Below are 22,411 nucleotides of genomic sequence, written 5' to 3'. Positions count from 1 at the left end.
TTAAAATCAATATTGAGTCTTTCAAAAGGTGAAGTGGCCTTTATCAATGTGTTGGTTTGTTTGTGGAATCTAGGTTTGTCCTCTAAACAAATAGGACAAGATAAAGTCATTGATTTGATCTCATTCAAAGAATATGGCAAATTCTTGCTGCGTACCCAGTGATAGAAACGCGTTATTCCTAGATGACAGAGCCTGGTGCATTTCAAAAAAGTTTGTTGTCAGTTGTAGAGGCATTACAGATCCGAGAGAGTGCGTCGTCTGCAGAAACGTTTTTTCTTTACCAGGTCGATATTGAATGTCGTACGAGAAAAGAGAAAGCTCTAGTCGCCAGCACATGATTTTGTCGTTTTTAATTCTGCTAGAATGTTTTTGGTCAAAAATAAATGACAAAGCTTTTTTGATCAGTTAAGAGAATAAATTGTCTCCCTAACAAAAAATGTCTCCATTTCTTAATAGATTCTACGATGGCCTGTGCTTCTCTTTCTACTGTTGAGTGTTGTTTTTCACTTCCAGACAAAGTCCTAGAAAAGAAGGCAACAGGACGTCCATTTTGGCTCAGTGTAGCAGCTATTGCAACTCCTGAAGCATCAGTTTCGACTATCAATTGATTTTCCGGTTCAACAGTCACAAGAAATGATCTTTCTATATCCTTCTTAATGTTTTGAAAATCACTAGCGGCAATGGAGTTGGTTCAATAGGAAAATTCTTACAGCTTACTAAACTTCTAATCTTGTCAGAAAACCTTGGTATCCATTTGGAGTAGTATGATAACAATCCAAGTGTTCGTTTAAGAGAAGCAGCATCATGAGGCAGAGGCATGTCCAAAAGTGGTTGTAATCTCTCTGGGTCGGGACGTATAGTTCTATATCTGATTTAATAACCAAGGTTAAGATATAGTATCTTGAGCAAATTTACATTTCTTCAGGTTCAATGTTAGATTGTATTTCTTAGCCACAGCCATAAACTTTTCTAAATTTTTTATCATGATCTTGTTTACCATTCCTCCTATTGTAACATCATCAATATATGCGAAAGTACCTTCGAGTCCTTCTTCTGAAATAATCTTATTTATAGTCCTTTGGAAAGCGGACACGCCATTGGTTACTCCAAAAGGAATGCGTTTGAACTGATACAACTGTCCATTAGCTTCAAAAGCGGTAAGTTGTTTTTCATGCTCTGGAATTGGTATCTGATGATAAGCACTAGACAAATCCAATGAACTGAAAGTATCAAATTTAGCAATTTTGAACACAAAGTGATTCGATATCTGGCAAAGGATAAGCATCCAATAATGTAAATTTATTTACTGTCTGAGAATAGTCTATTACAAGTCGTTTCTTGTGGTTTTCAATTTTTGGTAATGAGCACTTGAGCTCGCCATGGAGAAACACTTTCCTGGATAACACCATCTTTCAGAAGAGACTGTATTTCACATTGTATAAATTTTTCATCTTCTCCCAAAAAAACCGCCTTGTCTTAGTCACAACAGGTCAACAATCTTTAGTCATGTGCTGAAATAATGATGGTGGTTCCACATTAGCACAGGCAACGTTACAAACGGAGAAAGATGATCTTGGTCCCCAAAGTCTACAGTAATATTTGTATGTAGTTTCATGATATCATGTCCTATCAGTACAATCAGTACATAACCTTTCAAATTACAAGCATTTTGATTTGTTTGTAAGCATTGTCTTGTACATACAGATCTACCCTAACATACCCTTTAATTGGTTGAAACGAGTGACGTAGATGCCATCGACACCTGTTTGACTTCAGGAAATGTTTTAAGGTTGTTAGCCTTTACAAACTACTATCAATAAAACTATCAGAACTTCCAGTATCAACTAAAAACTTAGCAGAAAATTCCGTTTACATTTCCGGATACAATTGCTTTAGATAATACTTTGGGTGTTACTGCTGAAGTTATTACGGGACATGTTGTTAAAGAGGCTGAATTTATCTTACCTTTTTTAAGATTCTTAGATAAACAAACTCTGAGAAAAATGACCAGTTTTCGAGCAAACCTTTACAAATAGCAATCTTTTGCAGGGCAGTCATCTCTTGAAATATGTCTTGCCTCTTCCACAAAAATAATATTTCTGTCGGAGTCCGTGTGCTGATACAGCAGCAGCAGTAGAATTGTCTTCCTGAGTTTTTAGTTTGTCTGAAGGAATCTTTAAATTACTACTCGTATCAACGTTGTGACAATATGATTGAGGTACACCTGATGTCATGGAATAAGCGTCCGCATGTTTCTGAGCTGACTCTAAGGAACGAGCTATTTCTTCAACTTTTTCCAAGGTTAAAAACGTTATGTTCCAGAATACGTTGTCATCTGATTTGAGAAGAATTTAAACCACTAATAAAGCATCTCTGATAGACTCATCACTATAGGTTTTAGCTTCGACATTTACGAAATCACACCCCTTACTAAGAGATTTAAGCGTTTGCAAATAGTGATTTATTGATTCTCCTTCTTGTTGCTTATGATTAGCAAGCAAGTGTCCAACAAAAAGTACATTTTTTCTTAGGTATGAATAATGTTTCTAAAGTTTGTATAGCATTGTTGTAATCTTTACACTCACTGATAAATTCATAGTTTTCATAGGTTAGAAAGTTCACTAGTACTCCAAGTTTCTTATCTTCTTTAACTTCAGCATTTTCTATGAATGTATTGAACGTTTGAAACCAATGTTTTACAATGTTTAGAAGCTTTTGTTGTTTCAGGGCTGCATGCAAATTTCTCAGGTTTCAGTTAGTTTTTCCATACAGAGTATTGAAGTTAGTATAGCAAAATTTTTGATTAAATTTTAATGAAACTAAGAAAACCTTTTTACAAACTAAGGCTCTAATCAACAAAATTCAACTAGATAACCTTAAATATTCAACCAGAATGTATAAACAATTACTTAATATCTTCTTTAAAAATAACAGATGATCTAGTTATGTTTACATGGAGTAAATTATATAACATTCATGTTCATTATTTTGAATTTATTCTTTCATGAACATTCCAATTTCACAAATTTATCTGCTAATTGATTATACAAAATTGAATGCTCTTTTCAGAAAACGACTTTATTATCTCTTATACCAATTAAATGACATAAATGATCGAACTGACCTTAATGTGTTTAAAAATAGCCTTCATTTTGACTCCAAGGTTTTGAAACAAGAAGCGAAATGAATTGAAAATACTAAATTTTGATTTGTCAAAGATGCAAAAACTTGTTTATCCCTTAAGTTTACCTAATCATACTTATCAGTGACTATCGTTTTTAATTGGAAATTTCTATGAATTCTATGTTTTATGTTTTTGTTTTATTAAGAATAATTTACGTTTTATACTTTCATTCTAATATGATTATATGCATTTGGAATTGTTTAAAAATAACATAACTGTCACTAAGGACATTTTGTGATTTAAAATAGGTAAAAATTTAAGTTATCATTTTTGGAAAACTTAGTTTACAACTTCATATTTTAACCTACATATCTCTAACTACTTACTTTTATAATTAGCTATTAGGTTTGAATTAAAAACACTGCAGTGGCAAAATGTTTTGTCTTATGTACCTAATGTCATAAACTACAAAAATTAATAATATTTTTTACCTTTTCAATGCGTTTAAAAAATGTATGTATTCTATAATAAGTTATGTATTATGCTGTGTTATTAAATAAAGATTTTGAATATTTAACTTAAAACAAAACAAGAGTCAAAAGTTTTTATTCATTTGTGAAGTTGCCTGATAATGGAATTATTAATTCTGAAAAGCCTCGCAAGAATAAAATTAATATAGGAAAATGTGTATTTATTTACCAGTGATATTAATGAGTCAACGGGTTAAGATAAAGTCACTTTTAAAACAAGATACAATATCATTCTAAAATGTGTTGTTGTCTGCACTTATTATCTGCAACCTAAATTAATTCTTTTAGGCTAATTTAAAATATTTGATTTTTCTTTAGTGTTTTAGTTACAACTTATTATATTTCTTCTGTTTTTCATTACATTAATTATACTAAGTTGATTAATTATAGTAAGATGATTATTTTACTAAGTGACATAAAAATCGGCTCCACTTATAAAACTATGCCCACAAAAACTGGCAGATAAATGACAGACTTACCTAACAATAGAAATGAAAACAGAAGCATAAATTGTTTCATGATTGGTTTAATAATTGATCTAACTGTAATTTTTTAAAGCATTATACACTGAGGATTGCATTATATACTGTAATATAAGTCTTGTGAATAATACAATTTATTCATGCTTTTTACCATCTTATGAAATTAATGTTGAGCTTTGATACATTAACTTAAAGAATTCATTTTAAAAATAAAGAGTTTTAGCCATAAGTTATGTACTGTATTGTTTGTAATCCAGTTGACTATAACAGGAAAAGAATTCATCTAATCCAATACTTTAAGGGGAGAACTTTGCACTATCTTTGTAATTTTAATAATTTCTCAGGGAGTGTTTTAAATAATTTATTACACCTTTTTATTTAGTAAGAAGAACCTTTATAAATAAGTGGATTTCCTAAATGCTAAAGACTTTAAATGCTTATATTTTAAAAACTAATATAAAATTTAAATTTGTAATACTTTAGATTTCATTAATGATATTAAATACCACATTTTGTAGTTTCCACAGTTGCATGGTACTACATTAAACATGTATTAAAAATCAGGTTAATATCTCAAATGGTATTTTTATATTAAATAAAGATCAATTTTCAATAAATCCCAAAACATTTATAAGCCTACAGGTAGGTTAACTACACCTGTGAGTACATTCCTAAAGCATACAGGTTCTGCAGCATCTCTTCAAACAGATATGCCAGTTTCATTTCAGTAGATTTTTACTTTTCCTGACTTTTTTCACTTCTTTTTAATATTTTTAGGGTATTCAAAATGCTATGAAGAATTAAAACTGACGAAATAGTGATACATGCTTTAGTTTTATTTACGTTTTAGCCAGCTCACAAATTTTAGATATAATAGCATTGTATACCAAATTAAATAGGAGATTCATTCTAAGCTATAAATAACAATGAAAAACTAACAGTATAAAACATTATTTTGTTATTTAAGACCTCCACTTCCCTTAAAAATTGATCTTAACATTCTTAAAAATCAAAGGTACAATAGTACAATTTACTAATTGCAACTGTTAAGATTATAACAATAGTAAATAATTTATGCTGTTAATTAATATTACAAATAATACTTCATATTAATAAGTTGGATTATTTAGCGGATTTCCTTTACTTGGGCTCCTAGGCCAGTTTAGGCCCAAAAATATTTGCAGCTCTCTCTCTAAAAATTAACATTTATTGTTCTAACCTAAATATAAAAAAAAACTAAGTGTGTAATTCTTATGGAACATATTTTTATTTAATTAGATGCACTTTAATATAAATTAGGCTACATAATATTTGAAAATGAAACATAGTGGTACTAGGTTAGTTGAATATGCCCCGACCTAGTAACCGATAAGGATCAATTCTTTCATAATGTTCAAACATCTCCTTTGAGAATTCATAAGGTCAGATGGGTTTGGCCTGATAAAGTCGTAACAAGTATAGGCTCAGGATTCACGTATCAAAACGTGCATTTTACCCAATCATCATCCCCATTTGAATCTCGAAAGGATCGATCCTATCATGGTACCCATTATATTTAATAAAACAAAAACGTATAAACTGCACCGAGAACTGGTCTAAAAAGAAGTAAAAATTCACAATCTTTCTTGAGTTACTACACACAAAACTTAAACACTATACTGGGGTTAAAAACTTCATGTTTATATGGTTGTTTAAAATACAGAACAAATATAAAATTATAATTTAATAAAACTATAATTAAAATCATGCATCTTCCAGATAAAATGTGCTGCTATCTAGTAGCTGTTGACAGAAGCTTTAGCTAGTAAGTAAAGCAAAAGCCAATAGGAGTGGCAATAAAGAGGTTAGAAGCAAAGAGTAAAAAGAAAAGAGACATTAAGAGAAATAGTATTAATCCGTATCACTAATTACTTGTACAGTATACCATATTGTCTTTGATTTTCTACAATTCATGCCATATGTTTGTATTCTTAAAATGGTTTTTTTATTTTATTTTATTTTTTATTTTTATTATTTCAACGGCATAACCATTTCAACAAGTAAGTTTCAATTTTATCTACATGCATAACAATTGACCAAAGAAACTAATTAGTAGACAAAAACAAAAACAATAGAATATGCAACCAGTAAACAAAACAATATATACATAATGAAACAAATATATATGAATTTAGGTTGTGCCCTGTATATGTTTACTTTTTATATAGCTTAAAAATATAGGGAATTACATTTGTTCTTTGTATTGTGCATTCCACTGATAGCTAATAATCTTTCTTTGGCGCAGTTGGTAGGACTCGGACCTATATTCCCAAAAGGAATCCGATTTCCAGTAACATTATGTATACAAATGTTTAATATACACAGGTAATATAAAAGTGAATAATTATATATATACTATCGTTATGTATTTTACATATACATAAAGTAAAGTTTACCAGAGATTGACACACTTCTTCCTTAATCTCACTACTAAAACTCTCGAGTTTAGAATATTTGTTATATATGTGTATTTTCTGTATCGTATAGTTAACTCTATCTGGACTAACAATACTTCTGAACCTTGTCAACTTTCGAGTACTCATCAGAATAAGATCTAATCACTTTTGTGTCAGGTCTATTGATTCCATCACACAATTAAACACTCAGCTATTCTGATTCAGCATCATATAAATGTTCTGCCTTGTACCATGGATTCCTCCAATGTCAGTTTAAAGTGATCAAGAGAAGTCAGGAAGAAATTTTGGTAAAGAGGAGCTCAACAAATGTGTTAATGTGTTTCTGTTTGTGATATTTGTCAATGATCTACCTGCTTTTATCCCTGATAAATGTATTTTATATGCAGATGACACGACACTGTTAACTTCAAGCGCTAATTCTGAAACTAACTGTGTTGTTAAAAACTATATGGTTGAGAGATCTAACCTATGGTTCTGTGCCAATCAATTGTCTGTAAATAGTAGTAAAACAGAGGAAATTGTATTTAGTTTATGTAACTTAGATGATAAGACTGTGAAATTGTTAGGAATTACATTAGACTGTAAATTGGGCTGGCATCATCACACAAGTAACTTGTGTACTCGCTTATCTAGAGTAGTTTTCCTACTAAGTAAACTAAAACAGTACACAAATGACAGTTTAGTCATAAATGCATACTATGCCTTTTTCCACTCGCACATATTGTATGGCCTAATCCTGTGGGGAAACGCCCCTGGTGCAAAGGAGGTTTTTAAATGGCAAAAGCGAGCAATCAGATGTGTTTCAGGTATTGGCTTTCTGGATAGCTGTAGACAGTGGTGTAGTGCCGAATTTACCTGTACCGGAGCGACCATGGTGTAAGTATAAATAGGTGTGCTATCGCGAAGATTCCCCCGCCCCCTCGCCGGGGTCGGGTATATGTCGTCAGCTTGGCGTTCCCGACGGCGGCGTTACATTTGCAGACTTCCACTTAAACTGTCGTTTTACCCACTTAAACTAGAGCGATTGTAATAAATTTTATATTATTCTGGTTAATTTATGAAATATACTTTATAACATGGGAGCTTCGAGTTGCTGGGTATAGCAATAAAAATCTTTTTGATTATTAATAAAGGACATTTTATTTCGTAAACTAGGCTAACACAATTTGTAATGACAAACAGATAAGCTATGATTTTAGACATACTTTGAAAAATTACTGTGCTGACGTGCTAATACATTATTGCAGCCTTAAAAAAGAATACCGTAAAAAATGCATTGTAAAAACTATTAAATATTGTAAAAGTAACATTTTTACATATTTTCAACGGTAACGCGAACATGAATATTGTGCGATAACCTCTAAAGCATGTCCCAAAATTCCTCTCCTTTTTTCATCCCCCATTTCTTTTCCTCGGAGGTTCTGCTATTCTTGTTTGGGTGTCGGCTGCTGAACGATGTCTTCTTAGCCTATGTCATGACATAGAGGTCAGGCTTCCATCTGCGGAGCGGGAGACCTTGGAGTTTTAAAAACATTAGGGCTGAGACATCACTTACTGTCAATGAGTTCCTTAATGGTGTGAGGGATGTTATTCATACTGATGAACCCTCTTTCACAGTCAGCGGAACTACAGGGTATTATTTTAGTGCAGTTTATAAGCTCTTGCAGTCCATCAGGTACCCGCCTGCTGTTGTCCAAGTAATCCCTGTAAGCAGTCACAGCTTGTTGATGTTCAACTTGAAGCGTTTGCATAGCTGCTCCACTTGAGTTTGGCCAAACCCAGGTTAAAATATCAGTAGGCCAGTATTCGGGTTCCAAAAACTTTTAGTTGCTCTACAAAATCCTCGTTCTTGACGATTTTCTTCGCATTCTCTTCTTTAAGTTGCTGATTACACTAGAAATCAACTGCTCACAATTAAATGATACGATTTTAGGGTTTTCATTTAACTTTACAGATGCAAAAACAGCCTTCCTTAATAGTGACTTGAGCCTCCAGAAACTCTTGTCCCAGGTTTTTCTTTCAAAGATTCCAGATATCTGATTGATCTAAGAATCAGTTTGTCTGCAAATACAAGGGACGTGCTTCTGTTTTCCAGACTTTCAGACAACAAAGCCAATTCAGCAAGAATGTCATACATAAATGCTAAGTTTAACAAAAAACTTATGGAAAGTCAGCTTCTTCAATAAACCATTATATTTGCATCTATAAGTGGATGTTCTCTCAGGATCATCCATCGCTTTGGAGAAGTGGCTGGCTAAGGCTTTGATAACCAAACCACACGGCTGAAACAGTACGAAAAAACTGCTTGCTACCCACCTCGTGCTTAAAATTCTGCCGATTTTATTCATTTGAATATCGAGCTCCTGTGCATATTCTTTTAACTCTCGCTTATTCTTTGGAGATGTGCTGTACAATGAATAAAGTTTATCCATGAATGACTGGTTACCCCCGGCTAATTCACTTATGGCATCCCCAATAGCCAGTTCCAGTCTGTGATTCATACAGTGCCATATGATAATATTAGGGTAAACAGATAAAAATCTCCTTGCTACACTGAGTGCTTTCCCAACATGGCGTTCGCTTCGTCGCGTCGCTTGTAAAGGAAACCAAGTTTTGTTTTAAGTACTCGCCATTAAAACCATATCCTTCAAGGCACTGGTGAACACTGTTAAAATCTGTCTCAGTTTTTTGATCAGAAAGCTCGACTAAGTCCAAAAAAATAAAGTACTTGGTGATTTATCCTTGCTAAATTCACATCTTAAATATTACAATGAGGACGGATTTAGAACTAATGCTAGTGTATTCATCAATGATTATTGACACTTTTCCGGAAATTTCCTTTACTTGATTCAAAATGCGCATTTTCATTTCCTTTGAAATATGATCTATTATTTCGACCGCGCTATACCTTGAATGAAGGCCTACGCCACAATCTACCCCATTTAGTTTTTGTAGCTCAAGTAATCCGAAATGGTCGCTGTACGGACGGTCGTTTTGAGCAATAAAATATGCCGATCTAAACACAGCCTTAGTTGAATCGAGCTGAGCTTGATTCATTTGATCAATTACTTGTGGCATCGAATGTTTGTTTGATTTGTCAATAATTGTTTGAGCGATTTGGTGAGCTTTCCGACTGTTTATGTTCAATAATATTTTTTGCTCAAAGATTTGAGTTGATTTGTTCTATTTGAGCCATAAAAACAAACTTTGTACGAACGCCACTCATAAGAAAGCGAAACATGTTCTTTTTTGTAGGCTCCCAAATTACCGACTTCAAAACAAATTTTACAGACTAATTTACCTTCCTTTGAGTCTATCCAAGGAAAAGCCGCCTTCTTTCTCTCCCCACATATCTTCTGTCCATATTTCAGGCCACTGTGTTCTGGGGGAGGGTCATCTGCTCGAACTTCCTTTTCATTAGGCTCAGGCTCAGCGAGGTTACTTATTTTAATTTTAGCTTTTGGATTTGATGTTCCAGGCACAGGATTTGAGTCAGTCATATTAGGGGCACTAAAAAATGACGTTATATATTTTTGTTTAGGTTTTGGTTTTATCACTTCACAAAATTCACTAACTAATAATTAAAAGATTAGTATAGGCTTTCACAAAATTTGTATTATACATTTAATGTATTATAGAGGACTCAACTCAAACAAAACTAACAGTATATATGGTACGCTGTTTGAACTCAACCACTACGACTAAGACTTTCGACGATAACAGCTTAATACAAGCACTCACAACATAGAGACCGGGAACGCGAATAACAAGTCTCGACCTGTCTGTGTAAGTATACACTTCCTGCAGTTAGTAGGAGATGGACGGGCGGGGTGGTGTGGCACACCTGTCATGGGGAGGGTGAGAGGGAGAGTGCGAGAGCATCCTAATTTTTATGAAGGCGCTAGTTGCGAGTTACAAGAATTGTCTATTGCACAGCGCATACAATTACCTTGATACCACTCAACGGACATATAAGTGATGCGGGTTTGTTTCTGGCCTTTTTATTATCCAGCGACCCGTCACCCGCCTACCACTTTTTATAGGCGGGTGGCGCTCCAGTTCACAGCTACGGCTCTATAAATGCTAATGCCGGAGCGACGCTCCGCTTCTTAAAAGCTGTGCCGGAGCGCTCCGGCCTCACTACACCACTGGCTGTAGATCACATTTTACAGAGCTAGGCATATTTACTGTTCCCTCAATGTATATTCTCCAATGTCTGATCTATGTTAAAGAACATTTGGATGAATATAACCTAAGAGGTAGTTGCCATGAGCATAACACTAGAAATAAGGGCCTAATTGATTGTAAATATGTTAGACTAAGTAAAACACAACACAGTTATGGTTACATTGGGGTCAAACTGTTTAATAAGTTACCATTAGCTGCTAGGAATGTTACTGTACATAATTTTAAAAAAGTTTTACAAAATTGGTTAAAAATTAAAGCCTTTTATTGTGTTGAGGACTGGGGAACTGCTGACATGAGTGACCTTAAGTTTTAACAATTGTACATAGCCTACCATTCTAGTCTAATATTTTATATGTTTTATGTTGTAGGTAGGCCTTTATATTTATATTTAAATTTTTAGCATAGAGTATATTTTATGTTCCTATTTGACAATGTCTATTACAATGTTGTATGTTGTTTAATGACAATAAAGAATTGATTGATTGATTGATTAATTTGTTATCCACCTGTCGAAGAGATCAGATTGCAGATATTGTGACGTAAACATTAAATTGTATATTATTGTAGGAAACTAGTGGTAACCGTTGGGATAAATAAATAAGGAGGAACACGGTTGTGCAACTGCTATCATCTACACAGTTTCAGTTCACAAACAAACAAGGAAAGTGAATTGTTTTGATACCTGCTTAAGTAGTAAATACGTAGTAATAGTATAATAAAGTGTAAATGCGAAATTTGACGTATGCTGGACGAATAATCTTCTGCACTTTACAATAATTTGTTTAGCAATAGCTTAAGTAGCTTATCGGGATTCTTTTCTAAAAATCAAAGGTATAGAAAAGGACAGTGCCTTGTTGATGTGGGTAATTGCGAACAATTCCAGTTGTTGTGGGTAACTTTTGAAGTAATCTTGTTGGCAACATTGGCTATCATCTGCAATGCAATCCGATCCTCCAGCTGCTGCTGTGCTTGTCTGCTACATCCTACATATCTACGTTGTGCTTAGCTGAGACTGAGACTGAGAGGATTGTTTCTGTTCTGTCAGATCAGAATGTCTACTTGTTCTTATTATTAGTTGAAGGTTCAAGTTTTGTTATGAGTTCGATCAAGACTTCAATCTAAATATTTTGTATTCTATATTCACATACAAAGATAAGAAACCATCATTGTACTTAAACTCATTTGTTTCTCTTGTATTTATCATTTTTATTCTATTTAGTGTCCCTGAGTAGGCCTAAGGCCCTTGAGAATCTTTTATCAGAATTAAATAACTATATTGTGTTCTTATAAAAGTGATTTTGGTGAAGTGAAAGTGTTTTTTTTTTCTATTTAATAGTGGAATGAAATTCAACATAATCAAATTAGTAGTGACTTGGTGAACAGATCAGTACATTTTTGGATTAATCAAAAGATTTCTGTTATAATAATTTACAAAAAACAGTGGTAACTAAGCTTTAAACCAGTCATGAAACAATTTATACTTCTGTTGTCACTTCTATTGTTAGGTAAGTCTGCCATTTAGCCTATCTTCTAGTGTTTGTGGGCAGAGTTTTATAAGTGGACTTGATTTTAATATTGCTTAGTATAATAATCATCAGTACTTAATATATTGAAAAAGAGAATCAATAAATCAATATAAATTTTACTAAAATACTAAATAAAAATAAAATATTTTTAATTAGCCTAAAAATATTAAATCAAATTAGGCCTACCTATTATTAATTAGAAATACCGGGTAGAGTACGATACGGCTGCAGTATAATAAGCGGCAACCAACACAATCGGATTATGATTATCGAATGATTTGACTATCCAAACGACTGAAAGCAAACTTTCAAAGACTAAAAAATAAATGTCAGACAAAATAACGTAATGGATATTTCAAATAAAATATGGTTTTCCTTGTTTGTTTATTTATTTATTTCCAACAGCAGCAGCCATCATTACTATTTATTACAATAAGTACATGCATAATAGAAGTTAGCAAAACGACAATACTTCTTTAAATATTAATTAGTAAATATGCTAACTTATAAATTATACAAATTTGCAAGTTTGAAGAAGACATGCAGTTCCTATTAAGTTACTACAGTATATAGATATAAAAAAATGTACGGTAACAACAATGCAACCCGACAAGAACAACAAATTTTAACTTGCATATAAAAATATAGATTATCAACAAAAATAAATATCTAAAACGTAACATAGCATAAAACATAACAGAAACATAACCATGCATTCTAACTTGTTTTCAATCTTGGAAATTAACATATAAATATTTTCCTGAAGATGCTAATGATCTGTTTGAAGAAGGGTTAATGTCGTGTAATAAACATTTTACTCTCAATTTTTCAAACATATAATATACCCGACATATTCATTGGATCAACTACAACACCCCTCCTACACCACCCCTACATTTTTCTACAATTAGAGCCATCTAATAATTTCGGTACTTTGGGATTATACCGACCACACCCAGACATGAATCGTTATTTCACATTTCGTTTCTACTGATTACTAGATTAGCGTAGAACAATATTTCGTCAATATAAAACAGGAATTGTCTTATCGCAAACACCTCCCCATCCTCAGACAGAGGTCAAAGTCGAGCGTCTAGTAGATAACGTGATTGCAGAGTCTCGCCGCCCGTTCAGCTGGTGCATCGCTTTGTTGTACTTCCGTGTTTTACCTCTACATTTCTCCAAACACAAAAATTCAACAAAAACAAACATTTACCAAACTAAACTTTTTATTAAAAAAACACTCAAAACTTGTTTTTATTCTTGATCACATTCCGCCACCCAAAATGCGAGTGCCTCCGGCCATCAGCGCGGGCTTCGGCAGCACCTTTGGTGCTGCCCCGCGCTGATGTCGACGAAAGAAAAACATCCCTCGAGATAGTACCTATCAGTAAAATATCAAATTCTAGAGGGGCTAATCAGAAATATAAATTGAATTGTAATGGAAAGGCAATGATGTACCGTGCAAATCACGTGATGCCGCGCGGCCTGCCGTAATCAGGATTCTCGAGAATGATAAGATAACAGCGACAACAATACCGATCACAATACCTGGAAATGCTTGTAAGTTTGTAATTTTGTAATTGAAGAGTTGTTTTTTTCGTTCTATCATGTTTGTTTCTATAAATTTCTATTTTTGTGTTCTTCATACTGGTGTGGTCGGTATAATCCCAAAGTACCATAATTTCATCTGATGTAATCGTTGTGTGTTGCAAAAGTGTCCATATCTCAACCTGACGTAAATTGTTTAAAAATACTCATTCCTATCCACACATTTTTGTTAAATTCAATTGCACTTGTTTGTACTGCTTTTTTTCTTCTTTTTGTGTTCTCTTAGCATAAGAAGCTTAGAAATTGCACCTAGTTCTATAAGGACTTTTGCGCAGCTTTCGGAGTGACATGATATTCTGATTGGTAAGGTTGGGCATAGGGACCGCCTCCTATCGAGATCCATAAGGAAGAATTTAGGGCACTAATCTCAAGTCATGTCCCCTCGGAAGAAGGGGAAGCCAGCTCTGAATCAGCCTCTCCAATCAAAGCAGGCAGGGGTTGGCACACCCTTATGTCTAGGGAATGAACCCCACCAACTCCAACAGTCATCTCCTACTGTAGACTAGACCTATTTAATTAACTCCTGCACCCCAGAATCTCGATATTTGCTGTAAGTGATGTGCCGCTCCTGGACATCCATAAGGTTGCCCAGATTCATACATTCTTCAAACTGTCTTTTAGAAGCATTTCACATGCTCTTCTATTGGCTCCATGAGTAACATATATTAAAATGTCATCTTGCGTACTTGAATAGACCTTGTTCCCTCCATTATGAACTTGTTAATATCTGTAAGATAAAGAGAGAATATTAATGGGCTGATTACATTCCCTTGTGATATATCTCTAGGTGTAACTGTCAGTATTTCTCTTCCTCTCACTTTGAAAATAAATGTTCTTCCCATCAGACAGAATGACAAGTATTTAATAAAAATAATAGCTGGAATATTCATTGTATATAATTTTGGTAAAAGAGTATTAATGTATACATTATCATATGCTTTTGTAAGATTAAGAGGTGCAGTGATTAAAGATAATATAACTTTTTTTTTTAACACTAAAATATAGAGGTATTCAACTTTTAACTAAGTGCTGCTTAAATTCCTGAAGCAAAATATTACATAGAGAGTTATTAAAGAGGGGGTGAAATGCATGCATCTCGAGAGCTCCTTTCACTATTTCAGGAAGTTATCCTCTTGAAAATGTAACAAAAAAAGGGCCACCTAAAATATGTATATTTGTTATATGTGTGTGTGTGTGTGTGTGTGTGTGTGCGCGTGTGTGTGTGTGTGTTTATGTTTAATTAGCCTATTTAAGGTCAGTTTTCATTGTAATCTTATCCTTAGATAGTAAAATCATTTTACTGTATTTTTAAGTAGAAAATAAAGTTATTCAGCATTCTAATATCCCTCAATTGTGCTGTTTATACAATAATTTTTCTGTTGTCTGTTGTGATAAAGAAGAACCTGAGAGTCAACAGAGAAAAGCTATCTCTTATTATGAACTCCAGAACAGGGTTGGTCCTCTTATAGATGATTTAAATATGTTCTTCAGAACTTAAATTGGGTACCATAGCAAATCCCAAATCAGATTACCTGGTCACATAAGTAAACGTATTATTATTTTAATTTATAACCATATTATTTCATGTAATTATTATTAAAATAAAAAAGTTTAAGAAGTTTCTTTACTTGATTTAAATACTTTCACTGATATCAAATACTAAAAGAACAACAAAATCTCATAAAGTACCTAATAGCTTAGACTTGAGACAGCAATAAAAATAATGGTAGCAAATTTGAGTTTTTTTATCTTAACACATACAGACAGACAGATGGTAAATGAAAAGAATAGACCATTGGTTATATTTAGTTTTTAGCTTCTCTTGGTTTATGGAACAATATCCTTAAGTTTGTGTAGAGAGTATTGTTACACTCTGTTTTGTTTTGTTTTTGTTTTTTACAAATAATAAGTGTGTAGATTTTGAGTTAATTTTTTTAAGAACAATTTTTTTTAAATACCATCAATAAGAGAGAGTAAATATGCTAGGTTTGAAGTGTTATTGTATTTGTAATTTTTTTTGTTCCTGACTAAATTTGGAATTTTGAATTAGATATTTGAAATTAAATTCTAATGATAAATCAATTTAAAAAATCACTTTAACTAAATAAAGTCTTGCATTGGTTAAATTTATGTATTAAACTGGATCTAAGGCTTGCTGCTTGTTAATAAAAATAAACTAATCAAAATAATAACATTGTTCATTACATGTTAAATTGTTATACATTTAGTATTTTTTATATAGAAATGAATTATATATATAAAAAAAAAATTAAAATTCATGCTAAGCATAGTAAACATAGTAAATGTTTATAAAAACTATGTATTGATATTAGGGGCACTTGGTAATCAGAGCTGTTTTCTGTTATTAATTATGAACTTACTTAATGGTGAACATGAACGATGGGAACATTGGTAGATAAATTTTATTTGTATTCCTTGTCGATTTCAGTCAATTGAAAATAAATTTTCCATCAGCGGTTATATAAAGACTAATAAATCAAACGATGATTCTGTTTAGTGTCGGCGTTTGATGAGAACGCGCTGGATGTCGTCAAGCAGAAAGTGTCAGAGAAATTGGACCGTTTACCTGCTAGTATCAAGGATGACATTCCGTTGGACCTGGTCATGAACGAGATCCCTCATGTGGAGGAAGGCGAGGAGTTGCTGAGAGAACGATGTGACCGTTACGGAACCAATGAGTCTTTCGCCAATGTTATGGTAAAAGTCGATTAATCAACACATGCAGAATATAGAGCTCTAGACACACCATTATTTACTGTCAAGAGTTAAAAGTAGGACGTCTGCCAGTGAATTATATTTTTGGCTATTATGGACACAAAACAACATTATCCTACAGTAAAAAACCATGCTATTATGTAAGTTAAACATTTATGAAATTTATAACAGGTGATAATACTTTTTATTTTAAATATCAACTCAAAGTAGAGCAACTGCATAATATCAGACGTAAGGTAAATAGGATTATATAAAAACTAATAGATTGCTAACTCAAATGATGTAATAGTTCAGAAATTGGTTCAGTTTGTTCAAACCACTGTGTTATATATCTGACTGTGATGATCAGTAATTAGTCATTTAATGTAAATGACATGTTAGAAACTTTTTTTATAGTTTTATTTGGCCTTTACTCGTGTTGCATTCAACTGGCTTGAAATTCTTCTAACCAGCGGTATGTATGTAATCACGAATACAAAAATAGACTGTTTTACAAGATTAAGTTTAGCTACTAAGTAATTATTATCGATACATGTATGTAGGAAAAACACACAAATTGTTTTTTAACTCTTACATATTATTTCATATCGGTCTCTTCCAACCTAATTTTATCAATCATAAAGCATTGTTGTAATGGATTATAACTTTTTCAAGTGAAGCTCTTTAACATTTTTGTAATTTAATTACTGTAATATAACTTTATTACAATCTCGATTTAGGTAATATTAAGCTGTTTTATTTCCTTTGATTTATTTTACTTAAAGACTATTACAGATGAAAGAAGCATTCCTTAAATGATTTTCAATAGTTTAATTCTTTCAGTGCCACATCATTGTTTTAAAAAAGATAGCTCATTTTTGGCTTCGTTTTGTAGCTCATTTTTGGCTTCGTTTTGTATAGTGCATAACTTTAATGGCTTTTCAACCCTGTAGCTAATATCTGGCAGACTGATAAACTCTTTGAGTGTCGTGGCTATTTTGCTATGTTACCCCCCTTAAATTGCCGGCCTAATGTTTGTATGGTTGTGAGCTTTTCAGAAAAAAGATTTTTTTACTAACCACTGACAGTTTATTATAATTTTTGTTTTGTTGCAATAAAATAAAGAGTATAATACATATTTTCTGTTAAAAATAAAATGCAATATATTTAAAATATGTGTTTGTACAAAATAAAAAAAATATTTAGTTAGTTTCATTCAAAACTGTCGATATTTATTACTTTTTAACAATATTTTTGCTGTACCATGTGAAAGACCATGTATAATATATTGTTTTTAGACAATAAAGTAATGGCAACAATGGTTGTCAAACTTTTATGCACTTGACAACTATACTGAAAACAATAAAACAAACAAACACTAATTGCTTTGGAAACATCTAAATAGAAATAATATTGATTATTATTACACTATTAAATGTAAATTGTACACTGCTTTATGATTTGTTTTTATATCAAAACACAATAATTACAGAACAAAGTAAACAGTGCTACTAGCCAAATGCAAAACTAGCTCTTGACGAATTCATTAGCTGACAGACCATAACATCAGTTAATTATCATTCCAAAGACCAACGAGGAAGTGAAAAAAACCGCATTAATCAAAACATATTCAATGCAGCTATTTACTCGGATATATCAACTGTGTACTATATTAAATATCGTCTAAATACGGATCATTGAGCCAGTCAGGAAATTTACGAGCTTTATATCACGTCTGATACGTTAGTGTTAAAATCTGCCTGGGTATTACGTTGATCAGACATGTCCATATACTTCCCTTTTCCATTTTCCACCACAAACGTGATTCTGAATGTGCTACAGCCTACTGGTCCATTAAACATAATACAAATTTAATGTACCAGTATTTTGTGTCTGAAAAATATTAAATGAATTACAGAAGACAAATGATGCAAAATAAAGAATAAATACTGAAAGCAGTAGTAGAATTAAATTTACAATGTTTTCTGAACTTTTTGTAATAGGTAGTTTAAAATTTATTTTTTTCCCAGTGACAAATTAATTGTTAAATCGTTTCTATTGCGGTCATTTCGTTTGCTTAATGATTCACAAATGAATAACCTGAGTCAGCTGATTGTAGTTCATCTAGGAAGTTCATAGAGGTCAAATGTGCAGGCTCTAGTGATGAGGCGTATTAAATAACTACTGTACAAATTAGCCAATCTGCCTTCATGTGTTGTGTTCCGTAGACCTACCTGAATGATCTAAAATGCTTCCTTTATTCCTTTATCATTTTTGTGATTGTTGGTATGGTAAATATTGCACTCTACTTAAACTGTTATTATTACTGAATATGTTTGCTCTAAAAATGTAATAAATTCCTTGTTGGATTTGAAATTTTTAATTTGTTATTTTGTTTACTAATGATAATATATCATTTCACATAACTGTGATTTAATTATTTTTATTTTTGGGATTCAACAGGGTCCTATTAAAATTGTGTTTTCTGTCTGTCTGTCTGTGTGATAACTCTTGATAGAGACTTGTAACTTGGTACATAAGTTGCTTTCGGTTAGAGGAAGAATTCTATTAATTTTGCAGTCAAAAGGTCAGAATTAATGGTAAAAATAAAACTCGGACATTTTTATGAGGGCAACAAGAAAATTACGTAATATAATTTGTATTCAAACTGACTACAATCATAATAATATTTTATTGTATGATATAGTAAGACATACGATGAAATTACTTCAAGTCGGGTTGGTTGATATGACTTTTGTTACTTTCTGTTTAGGCCTTCCTGCTCCTATGCATCTTTTTTTGGTTTTACTATACTATTTTATTTGTGTTAATTTTGAATTAATAGTACTAAGAAGATGTTCAAGAAACTCTATAACAATGTTGTTGTTGTAAATGTGTTTGTTAAAGAAGTCATATATATTACAAACACTAATAAAACAGGATTTTTGACATTTGCCATTGTTATATGTTACAAAAGTTATACCACAATCTTTCAAGAAATGGAATCTATTCTCTTCGTCAGGTGGGGGAGGTAGTAATACATACAAAGATAAAGAACAGAAAGGAAAGAAAAGTGTTCAAACATAACCAAAAGCGTTGTCACTTCACAGGATGGAAGTCCCAAGCACAATTTCGAGAATCACATATCACACAAGCACAGGCTACAGTGAGATACTAACAAGAATGTCGATGTCGGCTCTTTCATCGATACCGCGTAGTGTCATCTGTTACATTGGGACAGGAGGGGGAAGGGTAAAGCCTTTCTTCCCTTCTTTTCTCCTTTCTGTTCTTTATTTTTGTATGTATTAATACCTCCCCCACCTGACCAAGAGGATAGATTCCAATCCTCAAAACGTTGTATTATATATACCTTTTGTAAAACGAGGGCAAATGTCCAAAATCCTGTCATCCTTTCAAACCTTCCATCTTCAATAACAAACTTTAAATAAAGAAATTTATATTATTGTTGAATTTTTCAAAAGCTTCTCAGAGTCTTTATTTTCTTCTTAAGTATCATAGTACTCCAGAATTCATTAGTTTTTGTACTGATTATGTAGAGCTTCTGCATCTTAACTCAGCCTATTTTGAAGCCTCCTTGTAAATAGAATTTGGTTCCATTTCACATCAAATAATTTCCACCTATTTGTTGCAGGATGCCAAAGAAGAAATCCAGGAGTGTTTCCGACACTTTGTCAATTACTCACAAATAAAGCAGGAGATAGAGCTCGCCAAGCCTACAGGAAACCTGGACGTAGTGTTCAGGAAATACTGCAGGTTTGTTTTTCTGCATGGTTGTTCATATTTGTGTAGCAATTCCTCTGTAAACGAAAAAGCAGGTAGCATATGACTTAATTATTTTGCTATTAGTATATTATCAAGATATTCCTGTTATCATTTTTGGAAAAAATAACTAGTATTCCAAATCCATTCAAAAATTTTACAAAACCTCCCCTTCTTATTTTAATTTCATTAATAATGAAAATGAAATAAAAAAGCTCTAAGGGATTTTTATTGCACTATTTAAAATTTGCATTGAAACATTTTTTACTTTAATAAAAAAAACACACAGCACCACCACACCACCATTAGCACCATTTTAACAGTTAGCTAAAATGGTTTAAATGGCAATAACCTATTTAATAATTCTATATTTAAAATAACTTGCAAAATATGAAACAGAACACTTAAAAACATTCCTCATCTTATTTCTATAAAAAAGTTACTGTATAACAATTACAATTATTTTGTTACAATTGTTTGGTTCAAACCAATTTCTTCATTATCTTCACTGTTAGATTCAGAAGAAGAATAAAGACGTGACAGATGTTCATTAGTTAACTTTGATGCCTGTTTTCAAGTATTTTTAATACTACTATTAAAAAAAAAAAGAAAAAATAGGGATGTGTCGAGAATGAGACATATTGGAAGCTTAATAAGAAACAGAAACTTTATCTTCATACACTTTCCAGTTTCCATATTGAAAAGCATATCTTTTGTCCTCTATATCTACCACAGTTTTGTACAAATAAATAATTGTCCCACAGGAAACACAATGAACAAATTCCATTGACTTGTAGTTAGTCGTTCTTTATCATTTGTTTGACCACGTTTAGTCTCATTGTTTGCAGTGTTTAAAGGTCACTTGTGAATGCCATTCACAACAAAGATGTTATCTAGTTGCTTTGGAAATGATATTACGGTATGGATTATGTGCATGTAGCCCAAGTGTACATTAGCTGAATCACACTCCAAAAGTCATAAAATTGAACAAGTTACAAAGTGTTTAATCTTGAAATAAGCAGAACCTTAGAAAAATTTTGCAGCAATCGACAAACCTTGCATAGTGTTACTTAACAATTCAATTCATTTCCTTTATTCCACAATATCATTTGGTACATTACATAGTACAAATTCAAACTGGTGCATTGTCAATACATTTATTTTTATTCCATGTTATAAATGCTAAAATAAAATCTGAAACTGGTTTAATATCAAGAATTAAATTTACAACCACAGGTTATATTGTATTCATACACTTACTATCAAATAGTTTGCCTGAATAAGCAGTACTAAAAGTTTGCATACATACATGTACACAACCTTTAGTGTATCCATCTAGCAATGGTGTATTTTACCTTAAAGTTTAAAAACAATAAAATAACATGTTCATGTTAAATCTCATGTAATGTTTTACATGCAAGAGTCATCATTGTAGTGAACATTTTGTTAAATAATGGTATTTTAAGATATTTTAAAGGAATGTACGTTCAGAATTAATTCTTATTCACCCCTTCTTGTCCGGTAGGAGATCACACCAGTTCCGAGATTGTGTTACGAACTTCACAGAGACTTTAGAGCCATGCCTGAGTCCTGATGAACGTGGCTCGAAGCAGACCTTCATAGACATGCTGGACTCTCTCATCAAATTCGTTTGCTTCAAGGAAGGCAGACACATAGCCTGTGAGTATTGGTTGATTTTCAACATTTCAATATTTTTCATTTGTCCAGTGTTCAGAATCAATTTTATCCCTAGAGTGATTACTGTCAATATGAAACTTTTGTCACCACTCTAGCAGCATTAATTTCTCAAGATACGTTCCGTGTAAGCTAGATACGTAAACATTATTTTTTGAGGAGCCAATCAGATAATCGTTTCTGTATTTACTTTAAGTTTTCAACAATCCCTTTTATGATATGAAACCTCAAAGAAACAATTTACACTTAGAAGAGTTCATTTTATTCTGTGTTGTAAGAGATCAAAAGTGATCATAGAAATTAG

At 32.4% G+C, this 22,411-nt stretch overlaps 1 protein-coding gene across 2 annotated transcripts in view; it reads left to right on the top strand.

The window, feature by feature from the left end:
• Positions 1-6,414: 6,414 nt before the first annotated feature.
• LOC124366090 (27 kDa hemolymph protein-like) overlaps positions 6,415-22,411 on the top strand; it is a 28,823-nt gene continuing 12,826 nt past the window's right edge. Inside the window, exons 1-4 of one of the 2 annotated variants that reach the window (XM_046822339.1) lie at positions 6,415-6,500; positions 16,436-16,635; positions 20,285-20,406; positions 21,938-22,092. In XM_046822339.1, coding sequence (XP_046678295.1) covers positions 16,543-16,635; positions 20,285-20,406; positions 21,938-22,092 — 370 coding nt within the window. In that variant the 5' untranslated portion in view covers positions 6,415-6,500; positions 16,436-16,542. Of the gene's footprint in view, positions 6,501-11,762; positions 12,286-16,435; positions 16,636-20,284; positions 20,407-21,937; positions 22,093-22,411 lie in introns of those variants that run through there. The other variant, XM_046822338.1, reaches the window with a different exon arrangement.

Source organism: Homalodisca vitripennis, chromosome 7 (genome assembly GCF_021130785.1).
Source record: "Homalodisca vitripennis isolate AUS2020 chromosome 7, UT_GWSS_2.1, whole genome shotgun sequence".
In the NCBI taxonomy this organism is placed as follows: domain Eukaryota; kingdom Metazoa; phylum Arthropoda; class Insecta; order Hemiptera; family Cicadellidae; genus Homalodisca; species Homalodisca vitripennis.
This window is presented reverse-complemented; position numbering and strand designations above follow the sequence as displayed.